The sequence below is a fragment of the Pelophylax lessonae genome, assembly GCF_965119305.1.
Source record: "Pelophylax lessonae genome assembly, chromosome: 13".
NCBI lineage: Eukaryota > Metazoa > Chordata > Amphibia > Anura > Ranidae > Pelophylax > Pelophylax lessonae.
Genome location: NC_138780.1, coordinates 55,959,434 through 55,983,924, shown reverse-complemented (window position 1 = coordinate 55,983,924; position 24,491 = coordinate 55,959,434). Strand labels below are relative to the sequence as shown.

General features: G+C 46.0%; 1 protein-coding gene across 1 annotated transcript in view; it reads right to left on the bottom strand.

The window, feature by feature from the left end:
* ZFYVE26 (zinc finger FYVE-type containing 26) overlaps positions 1 to 24,491 on the bottom strand; it is a 1,347,068-nt gene that overhangs the window by 714,478 nt on the left and 608,099 nt on the right. Inside the window, exons 19-21 of the mRNA XM_082275187.1 lie at positions 14,284 to 14,480; positions 13,249 to 13,353; positions 521 to 643 (exon numbers count right to left, since the gene is read on the bottom strand). Of these exons, the coding sequence (XP_082131313.1) occupies positions 521 to 643; positions 13,249 to 13,353; positions 14,284 to 14,480 (425 nt within the window). The remainder of the gene's footprint in view (positions 1 to 520; positions 644 to 13,248; positions 13,354 to 14,283; positions 14,481 to 24,491) is intronic.

Sequence of the window (24,491 nt, the reverse complement as noted above, 5' to 3'; positions counted from 1 at the left end):
CCTTTTTGGTGTTCTTTTGAAAAACTGCACCAAAGATGCAGCATGTAGGACTTTTCAAGGCGCTGTGTACCTGCAGTGTGAACAGTTACATAGGATTTAAAGGGGGACAGTTTTCATGTGCTTTTTCCGCCCTGAAAAAGCCAGGCAATAAATACCACCAGTGTGAAAGGGGCCTTAAACACTTGCAAACATTACTGAGCCTTGATAAAGGATGTTGGCTGTTTCTTTGTTGCATCTTTGTTTTGGACACAGGTTCTAGTGTTCTGTTAATAGCTTTCACTATCTTTACACTGCAGATTATTCATTTAGGAAAGCACATTTCTGTCAAATGTATTGCCATCTCTGTCTTTGGCTTTAATGCAAACCTGTCACTTTAGAAAAATTCTTAAAACTATCCCCAATCCTGCAATAGCCAATCACTGTTTTATACTTATATATGTACAAATATTTATGTGAAAGGCTTATTTTAAGCAAGAATTTATATACTATTCATTTTCTTCACTTCACATTTTTTTTGTACCTGGAGAGATCTTTCTGTGTCTTTGTTGTCTAGAAGATGTAGCAAATGGTCAATGTAAACATCTATGAAAAGATCCTTTGGAATCGGATAAAACAGCCCCCAGTCTTCACATAACTTATAATCCTATAAAGGAATATTAGAGATAGCTTTAAATATAAAACAGAAGTCTATTAAAAAATAATGTAATAATTAATAAAAGTCTCTTTGATAATGGTAGCATTAAATATCATGTTGAAGCAAAAGTACATTCGAAATAGAAGCAGGATTGTTATGGCAAACACACCATTTATTTTAAATATATAGCTACTTTATTAATCTCTTCCCGCCACCCTGGACTGCCTGCGTTCTATTGAATAATGTCTTTCATCGGATAATGCATCCAATGAAGTGCGCATGCACCCAGGGCAAGACTGGGAATAAAATTCAACCCAGGAAATAATTTCATACTAGCCCCATAGCATTATTATACCAACCCAACAGCATAGCGCCATTTTCTTGTCCATAAAAGGGAAAACCACACATTTTAAAGCACATTTGAAGAGTGTATTGTATATAGATAAGGCAGATATAAAAGCATATAGGGCTTTATATATTTTGGAAGATTAGCTCACAGGGATCACTTTTTCCAGGAAAAGCAGGCCAGCATGCAGGTAATTTCTTTATAAGTTTGGTGGGTTGCCAGCTTTATTTAGCAGAGGTTTGCAAATATGAAAAAAACAACAAAACAGTCAAGTAAATCCTTGCCGTCCGGCGCTAAACTATACAGCAGTTTTCCTAACTATACGGTGTGGAGCTGACCCCCATCACCAACAAAACATATGGTAAAGCAAACCTTCTCTTTAAAGTCCAAACAGAGCTCCTCTCTCAGATTCCCTTCTGAGTCTCAGGTCAAAGCATTCCCGTGTTCTCTTCCTGTTCATTTAAAGTCCACCTGAGCATACACTTAAATGAACAAAAACCTGCGGACCGGAACCCAGCCTGTCACAGAGGCTGGAAAAGCCCGGGCCGGATTCTGGTTCAGTCTCTCACCACAGAACGTATGCAAGGTGAAATATACCGATTATCTACTTCCTCCCCTCGTATACCGTCACATACCCTCCCCTTCTGCTCAAGCGCCTGCGATTGAGCAATTGACCCAAGCATACAGTGCATGCGGGAGAGGGCATCCGCATTGTTTTGGAGCTTGCCTGGCCTATGCTCTACTGAAAATTTAAAAGACTGTAGAGCCAGGAACCATCTTGTCACGTGGCCATTTTTCTCCCTGTTGTCACACATTCACTTTAGGGGAGCATGGTCAGTGACCAACTTAAACGACCTCCCCAACAAGTAATACTTAAGGGAGTCCAAAGCCCAATAGTAAGACACTCCTTCTCGACAATAGCCTAGTTTTTTTCATGCTTGTTCAGTTTTTGGCTCAGGTATACAACCGGGTGCTCCTCACCACCTCTGTTCTGGGATAGTACAGCACCTAGGTCCAACTCGGAGGCATCTGTCTGTACCACAAACTCCTTTGTGAAGTCCGGGGTCACCAGCATCGGTAGTACACAAAGGGCCTGCTTTAACTTCTGAAACGCCTCCTCTGCTTCAGGATTCTATTTGACCATGACTGATCCTCTAAGTGAACTAGTGATGCCTCGGAGGGGGGGGGGGGGGGGGGGGGCGTGCACAGGGTTGCCATTGCCAACAGTGTGTCAGAGGAGGAGCGGGGCCAAGCACGGAGCCAGTGATGTCATGGCACCGTTCTGCGCCTTTTATAAATAGTTAAGAAAGACTGAAGGGGGCGTGGCCTAGCACAGCATGAGAGGATCTTTTTAACCGGAGCTCCAGTCCCGCTGTAGATCTTGGCCGCAAAACCGCCTGGATATGCTGCTCCATCCTCTGCCAGTCTGCCCTTTGGCTGCTCTCTGTCCTGCTGTGACCTCCGGTGCAGTCTCCTCCCACCAGCCCGACAGGATGACATCCTGAGGAGAATGCACCGGAGGTCACAGCGGGACAGAGAGCAGCTGCAGGCAGACTGGCAGAGGATGGAGCAGCATATACAGGCAGTATTGCAGCCAGAAAGAAGATGGAGGGGCCGTCCCTCTCTATGCGCTGTATAAGTCCAATGTGGAGGGTCTGCAAACACTGCACCCCTATGATCTGTACAGGCCCAGATCTATGTGTAGATGTGACAACTCGCCCAGGTCCTCTCTGCTTCTGTGATGTGACCAGCCTGGCAGTGGCACAGCGGAAAGACACAGCGCAAGCTCAGCACTGGCACAGAGGACACACCACACTGAGAAGATGGACACAGTGAGCAAACAGGGCAAGTCTGCTAAACCAGTCTGAAAATCTTGTGTACTAGTTCTCTGATAATCTCTTGCACAATGTCTGCCATCTCTGACCCTCTCCTGTACAATATCTGCAGTTTCTGACCGTGTCCTGTAGTATGCCCGCTGTCTCTAAACCGTCTTCTGTAGTATGCCCACAGTCTCTGACCATCTCCTGTAATATGTCTGCAGTCTCTGACCATCTTCTGTAGTATGTCCGCAGTCTCTGACCTTCTCCTGTAGTATGTCTGCAGTCTCTGACCTTCTCCTGTAGTATGCCCACAGTCTCTGACCTTCTCCTGTAGTATGCCCGCAGTCTCTGACCGTCTTCTATAGTATGTCTGCAGTTTCTGACAGTCTTCTGTAGTATGCCCGCAGTCTTACCATCTCACGTAGTATGCCCGCAGTCTCTGACCGTCTTTTGTAGTATGCCCGCAGTGTCTGACCATCTCCTGTAGTATGTCTGCAGTCTCTGACCTTCTCCTGTAGTATGCCCACGCTGGTCACTACATTGAAAGGGGGCATGTATGTTGGTCACTACATTGAAGGGGGGCATGTATGCTGGCCGCTACATTGAAAGGGGGCATGTACGCTGGTCACTACATTGAAGGGGGCATGTATGCTGGTCACTACATTGAAAGGGGGCATGTACGCTGGTCACTACATTGAAGGGGGCATGTATGCTGGTCACTACATTGAAAGGGGGCATGTACACTGGTCACTACATTGAAGGGGGCATGAATGCTGGTCACTACATTGAAAGGGGGCATGTATGCTGGTCACGACATTGAAGGGGGCATGTATGCTGGTCACTACATTGAAAGGGGGCATGTATGCTGGTCACTACATTGAAGGGGGCATTTATGCTGGTCACTACATTGAAGGGGGCATGTATGCTGGTCACTACATTGAAGGGGGCATGTATGCTGGTCACTACATTGAAGGGGGCATGTATGCTGGTCACTACATTGAAGGGGGCATGTATGCTGGTCACTACATTGAAGGGGGCATGTATTCTGGCCACTGCATTGAAAGGGGGCATGAAAGCTGGTCACTGCATTGAAAGGGGGCATGTATGCTGGTCACTGCATTGAAGGGGGCATGTACACTGGTCACTGCATTGAAAGGGGGCATGAAAGCTGGTCACTGCATTGAAAGGGGGCATGTATGCTGGTCACTACATTGAAGGGGGCATGTACACTGGTCACTGCATTGAAAGGGGGCATGTACGCTGGTCACTGCATTGAAAGGGGGCATGAAAGCTGGTCACTGCATTGAAAGGGGGCATGTACGCTGGTCACTGCATTGAAAGGGGGCATGTACGCTGGTCACTGCATTGAAAGGGGGCATGTACGCTGGTCACTGCATTGAAAGGGGGCCTGTACTGTGGGGTTTGTGCTAGGGGGCCTGTACTGTGGGGTTTGTGCTAGGGGGCCTGCACTGTTGGATTAGTGCTAGGGGGTCTGTACTGAAATTAGGGATGGGGGCACTGAGCTATACAGGCAAATTGCCTCATATAAAGTCCTGTGTTTTACACTGCATCCGCCAAGGGATTGGAGGTGTATGCTTCTCAGCTGGTCGTTTTCAGTTTGTACCATCTTAAGAACATTGCTATTAGAGCATTGAGATATCATACCAGTCGTGGATGGAAGTGGGTTGGGGGAAGTTTGGGCTGCTCCCTCCCACCTGCCTCCTATCCACCCATTAGCAGCCATGTGCTCCCAGAGTGGAGACACTTAAATTTAAAAGTGTTAGGGACTGCAGATAAAACAGGGTGCCGTGTCGTGGCTCTGCAGCTTTCACATGCGTTTGCAAATGCGTGTCAACTAAACCCCTGTTCTTTATTTATATTGAGACAGGTCTACTTGGTTGGTGGCAGACTGGAGGGTGAGTACATCAGACTGGGGGGGCTGGCTGGCTTCCATGCACCTCTTTTAATCCTTTTCAATTTGTTTATTCCGATATAGGGATGGAGACGCTGGGCATACCTGCTGGTGTCTCATCTAAAGTCCCAAATAGCCCACATTGTCAGGGGGTCTGTACTGTAGGGTTTGTGCTAGGGGGCTTGTACTGTGGGGTTTGTGCTAGGGGGTCTGTAATGTGGGATTAGTGCTAGGGGGTCTGTAATGTGGGATTAGTGCTAGGGGGTCTGTACTGTGGGGTTTGTGCTAGGGGGCCTGTACTGTGGGGTTTGAGCTAGGGGGCCTGTACTGTGGGGTTTGAGCTAGGGGGCCTGTACTGTGGGGTTTGTGCTTGAGGGGTTTGTGTTTGAGGGGTTTATGATGGGGGGGTCTGTACTGTGGGGTTTGTGCCACTCTCAGTTAGTGTATCCCATAATAGGGCCCCTGCTCCATATTATGGGATATACTAGTACTGATGGACCCCTTAATATGTGATATATTGGGAGAATTTGTTCACGCAAGCAAAATACAGGGGACAAAATGGGTGGAGTATATAAGGGGTGGGGCTTCTGAGAAATGGGAGGGGTCAAAATGGAAGGGCAGGATCTTGCGTCCCACCATCTTAAAACTTCACCCGCCGCCACTGTTGCACACATAATTAACGATGACGGGAGGATGGTTACAGAGGACACTGAAAAGGCAACCGTGCTTAATGCTTTTTTTTTTCTTTACACAGGAAAAGGAGGGGTACACTGACCATGACTGCATGGTTAGCAGTACTTCACAGGACTTGCCGCTATGGCTAACAGAGGGTAAAATCAGGGAAAGGCTGGACAAAAATTAACACAAATAAATCACCAGGCCCGGATGGCGTACATCCGAGAGTACTCAAAGAACTTAGTAAAACTATATCTAGACCACTGTTCCTGATCTTTGCGGACAGTATCATGACAGGAAATGTACCAGGTGATTGGAGGAAAGCTAACGTGATACTGCTATTCAAAAAAGGGCAGAGGCATGTGTCGGGAAATTATAGGCCGGTCAGCCTGACATTGATAGTATGTAAATTTCTGGAGGGGATGATAACGGACTATATCATAGGGTTTGCTAAAGACAACATCATCAGCAGTAATCAGCACAGGTTTACAAATGGGCGTTCTTGTCAAACCAATCTGTTAACATTCTACGAGGAGGTGAGCTGTGAGCTAGATAGGGAGAGACCAGTGGATGTGGTATACCTGGATTTTGCGAAGGCGTTTGATACAGTTCCTCACAAGCGCTTAGTTTATAAAATAAGGTCTGCAGGCATCAACCACAAGGTTTGCTCTTGGATACCGAAATGGTTAACAGGGCATGTCCAAAGGGTGATAATAAACAGCACATACTCAGACTGGTCTGGGGTGGTAAGTGGGGTCCCCCAAGGCTCAGTCCTGAGACCAACCTTGTTCAATTTATTCATAAACAGCATTAAGGACAGGATCATTAGCTCGATATCAGTTTTTGCAGATGACACAAAATTGGGCAGGGCATTAACTTCACAACATGAGGCAGATATCTTACAGAAGGACCTGAACAAAATAACAGAGTGGGTAACTACATGGCAAATGAGGTTTAATGTGGAGAAGTGTAAGGTTTTGCACTTGGAGACTAAAAACATAAAAGCACAATACACTTTAGGGGGGGAACCTTTGGGGGAATTAAAAATGGAGAAAGATCTGGGAGTCTTAGTAGAGTATAGACTAGGCATGCAATGTCAAGCTGCAGCTGCCAAAGCCAGCAGATTAGCATGCATAAAGAAGGGGATGTATTCCAGAGAAAACTATTATCCTACCACTTTATAAATCACTGGTCCAACCACATCTTGAGTATTCTGTCCAGTTCTGGTCTCCAGTCCTCAGGAGGGATGTGTTGTAGCTGGAGAGAGTCCAGAGAAGGGCAACTAAACTAATTAGGGGATTGGAGGACCTTAATTATGAAGAGCGTTTACAATCGCTTAAGTTATTCTCCCTAGAGAAGAGACACCTGAGAGGGGACATGATAGCAATTTACAAATACCTCAATGATGATCTCAGCATAGAAAAAAAAAACTATTCAGTCGCAAGGAATGCATGAGGACGCAAGGACATACAATGCGATTAGAGGAGAAGCGTTTTAACCTTAGGCAACACAGGGGGTTCTTTACTGTTAGGGCTACAAGATTGTGGAATTCTCTACCACAAGAGGTAGTTTCTGCGGGAAGTATGGCTACTTTTCAAAAGACTCTTGGACATACATCTCAAAGATCAGAACATTAAGGGGTATGAGAAATGATTACAGCCACACACACCTACACAGTTTGAACTGGATGGACTATTGTCTTTATTCAACCTCAACTACTATGTAACTTCAGGCCCAGCACCCGCATGCAAGTCCGGAGAAAAGACCACCTGCTGGACAGCAGGAGATGAATTGCAGCATGTAATTTCTGGAGTTTTTTCAGAGGAAGGAACAGTCTAGCTAGAGCCAAGTCCAAAGTAAGACCCAGATAGTCCAACGTTGTGGAAGGAACCAGAGCAGACTTCTGATAGGTCAGAAGCCAGCCAAACTCCCTCAAAATCCGTATAGTGATTTCCACGTTGTCCAACAACGCAGTAGGGGACTCGGCTCACAGGAGGAGGTCATCCAAGTAACCCAGTACTGCGATCCCCCGCTGAGGCAATAATGTTAGCACCGAGGGGTGAAGATCCAAAGTGCGGAGGCGAGACCGAAGGGTAACGCCACAAAGTGAAAATGTTCCTCTCTCATGGCAAAGCGGAGGAAGCGCTGGTGAAAGACACATTGGAATGTGTAAGTAAGCGTCCTTGATGTCAATAGAGGCAAGGAAATCCCCCCTGAGGCAGAGATGCCACTACCATGGGAATGGACTCCATTCTAAACTTCTGTACCCACAAAAGCAGTTCAGGCCTTGAGATCCAGAATTGGACGCACCTTGCCTTCTTTCCTTGGGACCGTGAACAGGTTAGAATAAAACCCCTGAAAGCGTCCCAAGGTCAGAGCCAGGACAATTACCTCATGGTAACAGATCTTGTACCTCCCCAAAGACAGCCTGTAGTCAGTCCGGAGACAGACGCACATTGGAAGAAAAGAACCTTTCCAGAGGTCAAGAACAAAACTCAGTCTTGTAGACGGACCATAATACTTTGTGGACCCACCTGTCTTGCACCAAGGAAATCCACGGGTCCGGGAACAAGCGAAGACATCCCCCCACCCCAATCACGGGTGAGGGCGCACCTTCATACTGAAGGAGCCTTGTCTGCGGGTCTGGAAAATCCTGCTCTCAGCATGCCAGACCAAGGTCGCTTGGATCCCGAAGAGGCTTTAATAGGCTTTGAACCCTTGTCAGCTGATCCTGCGGGATGAAAAACTTCTTGTGAGCCGAGAAGGATAGGCCACGTCTGCGACGGGGTTCCTTACCCTTACTAGCCTGCGGAAGAAAAGTCTACTACACCAATACACACATAAATAGCAGTATATCACCAGAACTTGTGCTGATCCGATGAACAGTGCCCAGCTTACTGATGCGTTACTTTCGGTGAGTGGTCGTTGCAGCTCCTCCTTAGATCCACTGGGTGGCGGACTTAGTCAAGAAAACACAGCTGATCCTTCTAACCCCTGTCTGGCATCCAGCGTTGCCTCGGCAGAGACTAAAGCGCACGTGCGCAGTCGGGAACAGCCGGCGGGTCTGTGTGCAGGCACATAGTGGACCCGCACGCAGGCACCTGGTGTGGAGACCGGAGACAGAGGGACCAGTGGCGGAGTCCTGGGCTGATCGTCAGTTGCAGGGCTCACCGGATGCCATCCGAGAGGGAGAGAGGTCCTTGCTGAAGCACCTGTCATTTTGATTGGACATGTGAGTGTGATTGAACTGTTATGTGTTAGCAATAAAACGTTATTACGCGAGGTCGGCTGTGCGCTGTTTGTCTCCTTCCTGCAGCTGTGTTTTTTTGCGGAAGAAAAGTACTCCCCCCACCCCCACCCCCGTGAGACTCTTAATGATGTCATCCAGGGTAGCTCCAAACAGGTGATCTAGCTGAAAAAAGAAGACCAGTTAAGGCTTTGTTAGAGGTCTGGTCCACAGACCAACATTTGAGCCACAAAACACGCCTAAGGACTGTAACAGAACCGCAACCCACACTGTACTTGTGGACTTCCGTCAGTATACGGCTTCCTCCCAGTCATGAACATAGATATCAGATTTTTCCAGACGCCCTCATATAAAGCTAGCCGACAACTTAGCTTTTATAAGTTTTGGAACCTTCCAGAATAAGAACTGTTTATTCAAGCACAGGCACAGGACACCCCCCCCCTCCCCCTCAGTAGCCAAACCACATACATGTATACATCCCATAATAGGTTGATCTTAAGGCAGACAGAAACAATAGAACAATGGGATACAGGCACTTACCAATAACAAACCCCACCCCACCGCACTAAGCAAGGGTCTATGAGAGACTCTAACAATATTCAAGCAATCTGAAAAGTCAAACGGGTTGACTTGAAGGTAGTCTGTAGTTCCAGTCCCCCAATGTCTGTACCCACACAGTACGCCAAGCAAATTGTCCCAAACTGAGCATTACTCACCCAGCCAACCTCTGCCTCTCTTGTAGAACATACCCGCTGCGGGGGAGAAGCGTGGACTGGCCCTTCTCCCTGGAGTCCTTTCAGCCACTGGAGAGAAGACAGGGTGGCTGGGCTCACACCCTCATGCTGTTGGGGACCTGGGCCGACTGCCCAGCATCCCTGGGATATAGAGGTGAAGACCGCAGTCCCATCCACTACCACAGGAACTCCATCTTTTGTACGTTGAGGGCAGAGGCCAGCTCGTCTGCTGGGTTGGTGTCATCATTCTGGGGCACCGTCTGCTGATGGGAAAGGGAGTCAGCTGCTCCATCATCCTTACCCTCATCTGGCGGTTAGGACAACCTTTCTCTGGTACTATCTCCCAGATGTACAGATCCTGGCTAGGGAGGGAAGACAGTTTCCTCCGCTCTGACTGTTGGGGAGAGAGGACAACAACCTCCTCTCCCATCTCACCCTGGGCCTCTGGAACTGCCACAGGTGTAGGGCAGAGGTCATTGACTCTCTGTCCAGCTGCCAGCGCTTCAGCTGGGTATAGAAGCTTCACTTCATCAGCTTGTCGCTGGGGCGAGGGGCCGATTCCCCAGCTTCCTGGAACTCTGTAGCTGTGTCTCTGTGTCACCTACTACTGACCTCTGCGTCATCCAATACTGACCTCTGAACACTCTACGTCATCCAATACTGACCTCTGAACACTCTACGTCATCCAATACTGACCTCTGAACACTCTGGATCTACTACTGACCTCTGAGTCATCTACTACTGACCTCTGAGTCATCTACTACTGACCTCTGAGTCATCTACTACTGACCTCTGAGTCATCTACTACTGACCCCTGAGTCATCTACTACTGACCCCTGAGTCATCTACTACTGACCCCTGTGTCATCTACTACTGACCCCTGTGTCATCTACTACTGACCCCTGTGTCATCTACTACTGACCCCTGTGTCATCTACTACTGACCCCTGTGTCATCTACTACTGACCCCTGTGTCATCTACTACTGACCTCTGTGTCATCTACTACTGACCTCTGAGTCATTTACTACTGACCTCTGAGTCATCTACTACTGACCTCTGAGTCATCTACTACTGACCTCTGAGTCATCTACTACTGACCTCTGAGTCATCTACTACTGACCTCCGAGTCATCTACTACTGACCTCCGAGTCATCTACTACTGACCCCTGTGTCATCTACTACTGACCCCTGTGTCATCTACTACTGACCTCTGTGTCATCTACTGCTGACCTCTGTGTCATCTACTGCTGACCTCTGTGTCATCTACTGCTGACCTCTGTGTCATCTACTGCTGAGTTCTGTGTCATCTACTACTGAACTCTAAGCTCTGCATCCCTTTAGGCCACATCCAGTACTCAGGGCAATGAAAACCATACCCAGTGGTGTAGTGATTTTTCACACAGGTCCACAGTTTTCAGAAAATTCACCTGACCTGAGCGCATCACTGCACATCTATATCATCACATACAAGCACCTGGATTGCATGTAAGAGGCAGATTAGCAGGGATGAGTGTGCTAGGAAAGGTAGCTACGTCTCACCTCCACTTTCCTGCACCAATCTGCACATGGCACATATTAAAGATGAGCAGTGGGTACAGTGGTTGGGCAGATGAGAAGGGGGATACAGCATTTGGACAGATGTGCAGGGGGATACAATGGTGGGAAAGATGTGCAGGAGGAACACTGTGGGGATAGATGAGAAAGGGGGTACAGTGGTGGAACAGATGTGCAAGGGGTACAGTGGAGGGACAGATAAGGTGTGTATAATGGTGTGGCACAGTGGTGGGATAGAACAACACTGACTTACAGTGGTGGGACAGATGAGCGGGATGGTACAGTGGTGGGCCAGATTTGATAGTGGGTACAGTGATCTGATCTGAGGTGTGAAGGTGCAGGAATGAGGGGTAATCTGAGGTTTAAAGGCGCAGGACCTGGGGTAATAAATAGAAGGTGAAGCTAATCAGGGCTGTGATGGTGGGGGAATTGGGACTGATCTGAGGTGTAAAAATGCAGAAATTGGGGCAGATTTGAGGTGTGAAGGTGCAAGAATTGGGACTGATTTTAGGTGTAATGGTGCAGGAATTTGGGATGATCTGAGGTGTGAAGGTGCAGGATTGAGGGCTGATCTGAGGTTTAAAGGTGCAGGACCTGGGGTGTTGGATAGAAGATGGAAGGTGCAGCTGATCTGAGCTGTGATGGTGCAGGAATTAAGACTGATATGAGATTTAAAGGTGCAGAAATTAAGGCTGATCTAAGGTGTGAAGGTGCAGGAATTGGGGATGATAAAAGTGATCAAAAACAACAACAACAAAAAAAAATGTAAAGCAACAGTGTAAAAAAAAAAAAAAAATCTACATATATAAATACATCCAGCACTAGACCTCCTCTGTACATCTAAAGTGATAACCTGTAAAAGGCGTTTAAAGCATTGTTTATGAATCGTAAAATTGAGGTTTGTCGCCATTGTGCAGGCGTGCACAATTTTAAAGCATGACATGTTGGGTATCTATTTACTCAGCGTGACATCTTTTATATTTTACAAAAAAATGGGTTATGTATTGTGTTTCTTTGCATTCAAATCTAAACTTTTTTTTTCTCAAAAACTACATTTGAAAAACCGGTGTGCGCATGACAAAGAATTGAAAAACATTTTCTTCTCTAGGACCTCTGCATTAAAAAAAAAAATGTATAATGTTTCATCATTCAACTAATCATCTAGCAAAAAAAACAAAACATTTCCACGTGTCAACACAAAGGGCCAGAAAATGCCTGGTCTTTAAGTGGTTCATTTCTTACTATTATTCAAGTAACTTTTTTTTTTTTTTTCATTATTGAGAGTGTGATTTTTTTTTTTTTTATATAGAACCGACAGGATAAAATCAGGTTTTCATTTTAAGCTAAAAACAGAATTTTTGTAAAATCTTACCTGTAAAATTCCTGAGTCCTCCGACAGTCGCCGCCACTTCATATTCGTCACTATGGGGTTAATGACCCCATAGTGACGAATATGAAGTGGCGGCGACTGTCGGAGGACGTAAGAGAAAATATATATTTCAATTTTTTTATCAAAGGAAAACTGGTCCAAAATAGTAAAAAAAAAAAAAAAAAAAAAATTGAAATGTAACAGTATATTTCTTGCTATTACCATGACCTTCCACCAAAGAACAACCCAAGAAAAGTTCCCCTGCTCCTGATGATTGCAGCAATATCAGGTATGTGTATATTAATTATTGTTTGCGCCCATAACAGTGTGGATCTCACTTTGTATCCTGCCTAAAATTACCTTTGCTTGTGAGCATGACCTTTGACCCTATCCTTAAAAAATACATATATGCGGCCGCTCGGCATTAAAGGGTCTTTTATTTGTATACATAATAAACATGTCATACTTTTCTTCTCTGTGCAGTATTTTTGCACAGAGCATCCCCAATCTTCCTCTTTTTTGGGTCGCTTGCTTTGGGGACACTGGTTCCTGCTTACTCCCAAGCCCCGCTCAGTGCGTCCATAAAACACACAGAGCAGCAGCTCAGCCCGCCCCTTCTCTCTCCTCATTGGCTCTCTGGCTGTAAATGACAGTAGCAGGAGCCATTGGCTCCTGCAGCTGTACCAACCAATGAGGAATGAGAGACCTGGGAAAAGCTCAGCTCTTGTGTACATCGCTGGATCGTGAGGAAGCTCAGGTGAGTAAATGAGAGGGCTGGGGGCACCTACACTCAGGTTTTTTACCTTTATACATAGAATTGAGTCTTTAAAACCACTTTAAAGCCTATTCTCCAGGAGGTCGCATATATATTAAATGTGTTAAATAACGTTCTGTTAGCAATGTAGAGTTCCTTTGTGCCCCTCTGTATGGTGTTTAAAAAAGATAACTGTGCCACACCTTAGTTTTCAGGATGATTTGAATGATGGCCTCTGGATCCTTGATACAATCTTCCTTTAACTCTTGCCTGCTTGACTGAGCTATATCCGCTTTCAGAAATAGAATCTAGAAGGCAGAAAAAAAACACATTCACTGATTAAAATATGATTAATTTGTACATACTGTAAAATCCTTTTCTTTTTAAAAAAAATGGTTTACAACTGGAATAGGAAATCACCATTCATGTTTACTGTTCAATATTTTTATTGCCTTGTTAGTGGAAAGAATCTCTCTCCAAATCTATTTCTAATCCTTTTAATTGTCCTTTCTTTGTGCCTTCCAGTTGTTGTTCTGATCATTGTCATTGCACAATTTTTTTTATGGTCTGTAAGCAACCATCTCTGTTTTCAATAAAATCTAAGTGAAAGATAAATTAGTTTTACAGAAATAAAGTACAAGACAGTGCCGTACAATAAAAACAAGAGACTGAATCTTATAACAATTTCAGACAAAAAAGAAAAAAACCACAGAGAACTAAAGGAACAAGGTCATGGAAACATAGGTAGAGCATACATAATGTCATAGCTCCATATGCCACACACTGCGACAGTAGCACGGTGGTGAGAACCTCATAGATATCCAAAAAAGTAAAATACTTTCAAAGTCTCAAGGTTATGTTACTGCCCAACCAAAATGAGCAGTAGATGGCAATTTAGCCATTCAGTCATAGCGCCATATAAGCCTATGCTTTACAAGTAATCCTACTAACAAAAAAAAAAAAAGGGGGGGGGGGGGAGAAAAGAAGGAAAAGAGTAATGAGGATGGGGAGGGGAATAGGGGAGGATGGAAAAGGCAGAGGGATTTCTGAAACTCAAATGAAAAGGAAGAAAGCGACAGGTAATAAATACACCATGTTTTATTTAAACAAAAAATACCCCCTTGCAATCACTGTAAAGGTTTCAACCTTACTTCTAAACGTAAAAGGTGTTTACATCAAAGCAAACTGGTAAATTTAAATGCTTGAAGACATATCAGAAAAATATAATACAGTGTTACCTTTCTATACACTTCCACTTCTTTCCTTTTATTTTTAAGATCCATTTTAAGATTTTCTTCAATATCAGTTTCACATAAACAATAAGACAGCAACTCCCTGCAAGAATCCAATGGCCATTTGTCCAAGAAACGAAGAGCTAGTCTGATTCTCAGTGTCGCATTGTTAACAGCAGAAAGATATTTCCAGCCATTCATTTCTAGAAAAAAGTAAATAATAAATTAGACATGATTCTTTTTAAGGTAACAAAAATGTTTAAACTGTTTTAACCACTTCTGGATCGGAAGGTTTTCCCCACTTAATGACCAGGCCATATTTTGCGATTTGGCACTGCGTTATTTTAACGGACAACTACGCGGTCGTGCGATGCTGTACCTAAATAAAATTGATGTCTTTTTTTCCCCCACAAATAGAGCTTTCTTTTGGTGGTATTTGATCACCTGTGCGATTTTTATTTTTTGCGCTATAAACAAAGAGCAACAATTCTAAAAAAAAAAAAAAAAAAAAAAAAAATATATTTTTTGACATTCTGCTATATAACATTCCAAAAAATAAATAAATAAAAATCAAAATTTAACATATTAGGCCAATTTGTTTTCTGCTACATATTTTTGGTGAAAAAAAAAAGAAAAATCGCAATAAGCGTATTTTGATTTGTTTGCGCAAAAGTTATCGTGTCTACTAACTACGGGAAAGATTTATGTCCTTTTTATTGTTTTGTTTTTCTTTCTACTTGTAATGGTGGTGTTTTGCGATTTTTTGCAGGACTGCGACATTGCAGCGGACAGATCAGACCCGACTGACATTTTTGAAACTTTTGGGGGGACCAGTGACATTATTACAGTAATGAGTGCTAAAAATATGCATTGTTACTGTAATAATGACACTGGCAATTAAGGGGTTAACACTGTGGGTGATCAAGGGGTTAAATGTGTACCTAGGGGCGTGGCTTGTGAATTGATAACAGAGACCTGTGTTCCTATATAGAAGGATCACCGGAGCTCTGTGATCATTCCAGAGAGAAGAACGGTCAGCTGTGTTTACAACAGCTGACTGTTCTTCTCTCTCAGCAGGGAACAATTGTGGGTGTCAGGCCGCAATCGGAGCCTCCTGCCCCGCGCATCGGCTTCCCCCCTAAGGAGCGGGGGCAGGAGCGCGCCACTGCGGCACACGCTGGCCCTTAGCTGCCTGCGCGCGACCGACTTATACCTACGGCGGTTCACGCAGGAGCGGCTGCCTCCCGCAGTATAACTGTGGCGTGCGGTTGTAAAGTGGTTAAAGAAGTATTAACCACAAAATCAAGCATTTATAAATTTGCAGATTACTAATTATTGGATGTAGTAGCTACATTAGTTTTCTTTTTTAGTCTTTCTTTCATTTTCACCTGGTGATCCTGCCAGTAAGTCTGTTGGTTTTAACAGAACAATTTGTCCTGCAGTTCTAGCAGGTAGAGGTTAAGATAAACCATTTAAGGGCTCATGTACACAGGCCAGGTTAAAAAAAAAAAAAAAAAAAACATCTTCTGAATGCTGGAAACTTGACAGCTGGAAACTGATAGTGAAAAGCGCCCGTTAACAGCTTTTACAAACAGAGCTTATGCAAGTTTAGCAGCAGTTATGCACATTTGAGGTTAGAAGCATTTTTAAAGATAACCTTAGGAGACCCTTCCAAATGCCCACAATGCATGAAAAACAAGTAAATTATTAACCACTTGCCGACCGCTCACATGGATACTACTGTGGCAGTGCGGCTCTGCTAGGTCCAGTGACGTAGACCTACGTCGGGCGCACTTACGGCTCGCAAGGCGCGCTCCCGCGCCGATCCTGGTCTGATTCGGCTGAGAACCGATCAGTCACCAGATGCAGACCAATGATTTTTGGTCTGGATCTGGTGATCGGTTCTGGCCAATGGCATCAGGTCCCCTGCCTGTGTAATGTAAACAGGCAGAGAAAGTGATGTAACTTTCCCTCCTGGTGCCCTTTCGGTTCCAGAAGAAGGAGAAGCATCTAAAACGTGAGTTCCACCTAACACTACACTGACACTACCTCACATAGGCACATTTAACCCCTTGATCACCCCTAATCACCCCTGATCCCCCCCTCCCCCAAACCCCTCACAGTGAACACTATATACAGTGGTATACAGATCTTTTACTGATCACTGTATTTAGTGTCACTTGTGACCCTAATTTGCGCTAGGCCCAAATAGGGTTAGGGCACCCACCATCTATCCCCTAATAAACTTTTAACCGCTTGATCTCCCCGTTAACCCCTTCACTCCCTATAACAGTGCACTAATATATACAGTATATCAGCTAACTACTGATCACTATATTAGTGTCACTTGTGACCCCAGTTTGCGCTTGCTCTAGGCCCAAATAGGTTTAAACCAACCGCTATCTATCCCCTATAAAGGTTTGATCTCCCCCAGTTAACCCCTTCACTGCGCTGTCACAGTGTTCACTATATACAGTGATTACCGATCACTGTATTAGTGTCACGGGTGATGCTAGTTAGTGTCAGGGTCCCACCACACCACCGTTATTTAGCGTCAGTTAGAGTCAGTTATACTAACACACACACCTCCATTACTAGTATAGTGTTTGAACAGATCAATATCCGATCTGATCAGAACTATACTAGCGTCCCCATAGCTTAGTGTTCCCAAAACGTGGTGTTTGCACAATTAGCACTGATTCCTGCCAGAACCTGCGTTTAGCCCCTCCGCCCAGCCCACCCTACCCAGGCAAGTGCAGTAATCAATAGATTACTGTCGCTTCCAAAAAACAAAACACACAAAACTACTGCGTTAGCAGAGTCAGGCACTAGCAGTTTTTTTTTTTTTGTAGCGACCAAATAGTCCTCGAAAACCAGGTGCTTTTTACCCTGTGAGACACTACTGTACCGGTAAATTTAGTTGATAAATGTCCAAACGGTGGTACAGTAGTGCAGAGGCCTACAGTATACTGACCACGTCAGATGACAGCGATGGGGAAGCCTCACTGGCAGAATCAGGGTCAGTATATGAACCTGTCGACAGCAGCGGCTCCCTGACAGACAGCTCCGACGACGGGTGGGTGGGTCCCTGCTAAGGTCAGGCGTACCCGACCCCATTCTGGAGTTGCTGAGATGCCAGAACCCGGATGTTTCTTGTATGCAGCAGAGTGCCAGTACTAGTGCCGCTCACACTTCTCGTGATCTGGCAAGCACAAGCGGCCTAGTACACCCGGGACCTAGTACAACCAGCACTGCAGTAAGACTTGGTGACCTGGCGAGTCCCATAAGTGCAGTTGAAGCTGGTGTGGTGGCTAGCACGAGAAGTGGCCCGCAGCCACCGCGTATTCGAAGACAGGTCCATAGAGCCCATAGTGCCCTCCCTGAAGCGCTGGTATATCCTAATTGGCAGCCCACAGATTCTAGTGCCCGTACTTCCCCCATTCACTGCCCAACCCGGAATTCGAGTGGAAACAGCTGGTTTTAATCCCCTTAATTTTTTGAGCTGTTTTTTCACTGAAGATCTTTACAGATCTATTGTGGATCAATCAAATTTATATGCACGTCAATTCATCGCTGCCAACCCAAATTCGCCCCTTGCCAGACCATTCGCCTGGAATCCTATAACGGTTTCCGATTTAAAGACCTGTCTGGGCCTATCCTTCAACATGGGCATTACAAAAAAGAATGAATTGCGGTTATATTGGTCCACTGACCCAATTCACCAAATGCACGTGTTCTCTGCTGCTATATCCAGGGCTCAATACGAACAAATATTTTGGTTCATGCATTTCAATGACAATGAACTCTGTCGTCCTCGGGGAGACCCTGAATATGATCGGCTCCACAAAATTCGGCCCCTCGTAGACCACTTCAATCAGCGGTTTGCAGCCTTGTTTACCCCTGAACAAGATGTCTGCGTTGACGAGTCCCTGATAAAGTTTACTGGCCGCCTTGCTATGAAATAGTATCTCCCCAGCAAGCCTGCCACATACGGGGTCAAACTGTACAAGCTGTGTGACAGGGCCACAGGCTATACAGTTAGTTTCCGTGTCTACGAGGGAAAAGATAGCAGTGTGGAGGCCCCTGACTGCCCAGACTACATAGGGAGCAGCGGTAAGGTAGTTTGGGACTTGGTGTCACCCATATTCGGAAAGGGGTACCACTTGTACGTGGACAATTTTTATTCAAGCGTGCCACTTTTTAGACACTGCTTTCAATTACAAATTGGCGCTTGTGGCACCGTGCGATCTAATCGCCGGGGCTTCCCCCAACGGCTAGTAAATGCCTCACTGAGTCCGGGGGAGAGAGCCTGCTTGAGGTGCGATGAATTGCTTGCAGTGAAGGGTAGGGAAAAACAGAACATTTTTGTTCTGTCCTCCATTCACCCAGATAAGGCAGTCGAAATTACTATGGTCGCAGGTGGTGTTGTTGAGAAGCCCCTCTGTATCCACGACTATAACCGTAAAATGGGAGGGATGGACTTCAACAACCAGATGATGGGACCGTACTTAATTGCCCGTAAGGCCAGACACTGGTGCAAATAAGAGTCTGTATAACTATTTCAATTGGCTATTTACAACGCTTTTGTCTTATTCAAAGCGTCTACCGGAACATTATCCTTAATACACTAACAGGAAGAGATAATCAGAGCCCTTCTGTATCCAGCTGGTGCTCCTGCCCAACTTTCCCAACCAGATGCAGAGAGCCGGCTGCATGAGAGGCATTTTCTGGAATTCCTCCCAAGAACCCCTACCCAAAGATACCCCCAAAAAAGATGCCGTGCCTGCAGCAAGCGCGGATTTAGGCGTGACACCCCTAATTATTGTCCCGACTGTCCTGACCGACCTGGTCTTTGCCACGGTGACTGTTTCCATCGCTACCACACACTAGTGCATTTTTAGCGCAGGGTACAGCACGGCACAGTTTAGGGCACATTTACACAGGGTCTTAAAAGAGGTTTGATGGCCATTGTCATTTTGAGAGACCCTAACCTGGAACTTTAACGTTTAAGAAAAAAAAAAAACAGTAAAAAAAAAAAAAAATACATACAAACATAAAATAAAAAAGCCAAAAATAGTTGAACTCCAAGTTATTTTTATGTTCCTTTACTCTTCCTTCTGTACTCTTACTATACTTTGTTTTTCATTCTTTTGTTAAACTGTTTCTCTTGCAGGAACTCGTCGGCTGCCACACTGATTTTATATATTCTGACATTTATGGAATATATGTATCCATATATGCTCAGCATATATGGATACCTCTGATGGCAGCGCTGTGATAGCTTGATTTCACCACTGCAGTTAAAATACATTTAGGTATACGTGGAATATTGTCATGTATACCCACCATTAAATAAGTGGGTTTGGATGTTTGAGCGGTTGATGCCGTGTATACTACACAATTTTCCTGTGGTGATTTCTGTTAGGTTCTCTTTAATTTCGTTCAGCCCACAGGCTGCATGGAAAAAAAAAAAAAAAAAAACTACACTATATGCCAAACAAGGACCAGCAATGTACTGGTACGTTGCTGGACTTTTGAGTGGTTATACCAGGATGATGCCTGCAGATTTAGGCATCATCTTGGTATCGTTTTTTTACAGCCAGCGGTCGGCTTACATGTAAAAGCAATCCTAGCGGATAATTGGCCGCTAGACCGCTTTTACATGCAGTGGGAGGGGGCTCCCCCCACTCCCCCCCCCTCCTGCCGCCTTCTGCGGTTTTTCTCGGGCTCTCCCGAGAGTGCAGTCGGTGGTTCAGTTATCTAACCATAGAGCTGATTGGAGAGGAGAATGGCTCCAATCATCTCTATGGCCTAAGATACCAGAAGCTACGAGCATTTCATGACTTTTGTTTTGCCAAAATAATCAGCACCATTGGGAAATTGGGAAAGCATTTTATCACACCAATTTTGGTGTGCTCAGGTGCGTTAAGGACAGAGGAGAGATCTAGAGTCTAAAAGACCCCATTTTTTTTTTTTTAAAAAAAGAGTACCTGTCACTACAGATTGCTTATCATAGGGGATATATAAATTCACTGTGATAACAAAAATGATAAAAAAAAAAAGAAAATTAAAAGGAAAGGTGTCAAAAAACATAAAAAAGCAAAATATAAAAAATAAAAAATCAAGCCCCCCTGTCCAACTGTGCTTGCGCGCAAATGTGCATGCAAGCGTTGGCTCTAGTGTCATATGTAAACCGCAATTGCTCCATGCATGTGAGGCATCGCCGCGAACGCCAGGTCGAGGGCAGTAATTCTTGCAGTGGACCTCCTCTGTAAGTCCAAAGTGGTAACCTGTAAAGATTTTTAAAGGCTTTTAAAACCATACGTAGTTTGTTGCCGCTGCAAAGGCGTGCACAATTTTTAAAGCATGTCATGTTTGGTGTCTATGTACTTGGCATAATATCATCTTTTATATTTTACCAAACCATTAGGAATTTTATAGTGTATTTCTGCATTAAATATTAAAAAAATAGTTTTTTTCCCCGCAAAAATTGCATTTGAAAAATCTGTGCGCAAATGCCGTGTGACAAAAAAAAAATTTGCAACATCCACCATTTTGTTCTGTAGGGCCTCTGCTTTAAAAAAAATATATAATGTTTGGGGGTTCAAAGTAACTTTCTAGTAAAAAAAAAATATTTTTTCATGTAAACAAAAAGTCACAGAAGATGCTGAGAGGCATATTGAGTCCATGGAGTATTTTATATTTTGCCCTAAGTTTCAGGAAAATTATTAATTTTTTTTTTTTTTACACAAATTTGTCACTTAATAATATATTGCTCACGCATGCCATGGGTATATGTGAAATGACGCCCCAAAACACATTCTGCTGCTTCTCCTGAGTACAGGGATACCACATGTGTGAGACTTTTTGGGAGCCTAGCTGTGTACGTGAATCGTCAATTTAATGGCGTAAATTGCTTATTTTACCTCCGCACTACCTGTCACAGTTTCAGAGGCCCTAAAATTTCAAGATAGCACAAAACCCCCCCAAATGACCCCATTTTGCAAAGTAGACACTCCAAGCTATTTGTTGAGAGGCATGGCAAGTATTTTGCAGCTCTCATTTATTTTGGAAAATGAAGAAAAAAAAAGGAAAAATTTTTTTCCTCTTTTTTCAATTTCCAAAACTTTGTGACAAAAACTGAATTTTTGTAAAATCTTACCTGTAAAATTCCTTTCTCTGAGTCCTCCGACAGTCGACGCCTCCTCTAAGTCATCACTGTTGGGTATTGACTTCCGCTCAGTAGGAGTAGCTAGGCATATAGACTTAGTCAAAAGACAAAAGGCATTAGCATATACACACCCATGTGGGCTGTCCCATCTGGTCAATACCCCCCTGCATGACCACTCCCAACTCAGTTTGGTAGCAAAGCAGTAGGTAATAAGAACCCCAAAAGAGGGGCGGGGGCGGCGACTGTCGGAGGACTCAGAGAAAGGAATTTTACAGGTAAGATTTTACAAAAATTCAGTTTTCTCTTACGTCCGACAGTCGCCGCCTCCTCTAAGTCATCACTGTTGGGATGTCCCAAAGCAGTATAGACATGAGGGGTGGGAGACGCAACCGTAGAAAAGGCAACGCAGTACCCACATCAGAGAAAGGAATCTTACATGCACCGTAAGAGAACCAACTGGGCAAACGAAAAAAACAAATGCTCAACAGGAGCAACAGCCCAGGAAAGCAAATGCCAACAGCCAGGGACCCAGAAAAAAACACAAGGGTCCATCATGGCACAGCCGCACTGAGAACCTTGCGGCCAAAGGAGCCAGAACGTCTACTTTGTAAAATTTGGAAAAAGTGTGCACCGACGACCAAGTCGCAGCCTTGCACACCTGAGCCACGAGGCCCTATGCCAACAGGCCCAGGACGTACTCACAGATCTGGTAGAGTGCGCCTTAATAGGGAAGGGTGGAACCCGTTCCTTCAAAGCGTTAGCCTGTTCAATGGTCTGTCTGATCCACTTGGCAATAGTCACTGCGGATGCAGCCATGCCCTTCCGAGGTCCCTCAGGAAGGACAAAGAGGGAATCCGTTTTACGAAAAAATTCCGTGGACAGGTAAACCCTGATCGCCCTGACCACATCCAAGAAGTGCAGAGCAACCTCCTTAGGATGCTTAGGCTTCGTACAAAGCGAAGGCAGAACAAGGTCCTCATTAATGTGGAACTCAGAGACCACCTTAGGAAGAAAGGAGGGCTGCGGACGCAAAACCACCTTATCCCGGTGAATCACCAAGTACGGAGAACGGCAAGATAACGCTGCCAGTTCTGACACCCTGCGAGCCGAAGTGATCACCAAAAAAAGCAACCTTCTTAGACAGCAGAGGCAACGATATATCCCGAATGTTTTCAAAGGGAGCACATTGTAACACGGACAGAACCAAGTTCAAGTCCCACGGAGGTAAGGGCTCCTTTCTGGGAGGAGCCAAATGTTGCACACCTTGAATGAAGGTGCGAACCAGAGAATGAGACGCCACAGGGCGTTGGAACAGAACAGCCAGGGAGGACACCTGGCCCTTGATCGTGGCCAGCGCCAGATGCTGGTCCACTCCCGCCTGGAGAAAGGCCAAAACTCTCGACACCGAGTACGAGCGAGGGGAGAACCCCCTGGACTCGCACTAGGCGAAGTAAGACTTCCAGGTGCGGTAATAGATCTTTCCAGAGGAGGTCTTCCTAGCCTTGACAAGAGTAGGGATGACCTCAGAGGAGAGACCCCTGTCCCTCAGGACCTGGGTCTCAACAGCCAGGCCGTTAAAGCCAGCGACTGTAAAGCAGGATGGAAGATCGGACCCTGAGACAGGAGACCTTCCCGCATGGGCAGCCGCCACGAAGGCGCCACTGCCGGATGAACAACGTCGGCGTACCGGGACCGGCGTGGCCAGTCTGGAGCCACCAGAATCACCAGGTGCGGTTCCGAGGCTAACCTGCGGAGGAACCTGGATAGCAACTGAATCAGGGGAAAGGCATACATCAGACGATACTGATGCCAAGGAGCCACCAACACATCCGAGGCGACTGCCAGAGGATCGCGTGGTCTTGCGAACAGATCCACGTCCGGGGATCCCCACCTCGCACACAGCATTTGGAAGACCTCCGGGTGCAGGGACCATTCCCCCTGGTCCAGGGTCTGGCGGCTCAGATAGTCGGCCTGCCAATTTTCCACACCCGGAATGTGAACTGCTGAGATCGCCGGGACATGAGTCTCGGCCCACGATAGAATGTCGGTCACCTCCCGGGCCGCACGAGCACTCCTGGTGCCCCCTTGGTGGTTGATGTAAGCCACCGCGGTAGCATTGTCCGTCTGTACTCGGACAGGTAGGCCCTGAAGACGTTCCGACCACTGGAAGAGACAGTTTTATCGCTTGCAATTCCAGCACATTTATCGGGAGGGAGGACTCCTCCTCCGACCAAGTGCCCTGGGCAGACAGGTTGCCCAGGACTCCACCCCAGCCCGACAGGCTGGCATCCGTGGTAATCACCGTTCACACCAACGGACGGAAGGACTTGCCTTCCGTCACCGACGGGGACTGGAGCCACCACAGAAGAGCCAATCTGGTCTGACGACTCAAGAAGACACTCAGATCCAGGGACTGAGGCAGTCTGTCCCACCTGGCCAGGATCTCCGTCTGGCGAGCCCGCGTGTGAAACTGAGCAAAGGGCATAGCCTCAAAGGCTGACACCATCAACCCCAGAGACCTCATACAGGTTCTGAGTGACGAGGACGGGTTGTTCCTGAGGGACCTGATCTCGTCCTGCAAGGTCCGGAGCTTGTCCTCCGGCAAGAACACCTTTGCCTGAGCAGAGTCCAGAATCATTCCCAGATAGGGAAGACGAACCGATGGAGACAACGCCGATTTTTGAACGTTGATGGTCCATCCGAACTCCTGATGTGTCTGTACCGTGGTGGACAGATCGCACACTAGTTCCTGGCTGGCACGTGCCCTCAGAAGGAGATCGTCCAGGTAGCCCAAGACCGCAATGCCCTGTGCCCTCAGTAGGCCCAGAACCGGCGCCAGCACTTTGGTAAAAACCCTGGGTGCCGAAGCGAGACCGAAAAGTAACGCCACAAACTGGTAGTGGTCCTCTGCGATGGCAAACTGAAGGTACCGCTGATGACCTTCGAAAATGGGAATGTGTAGATACGCATCTTAGTCCAATCAGCCACCGCCTGAGCCACCAAAACGGACGCGAAAACGGGCTTGAGCAACGAACCTGCCACT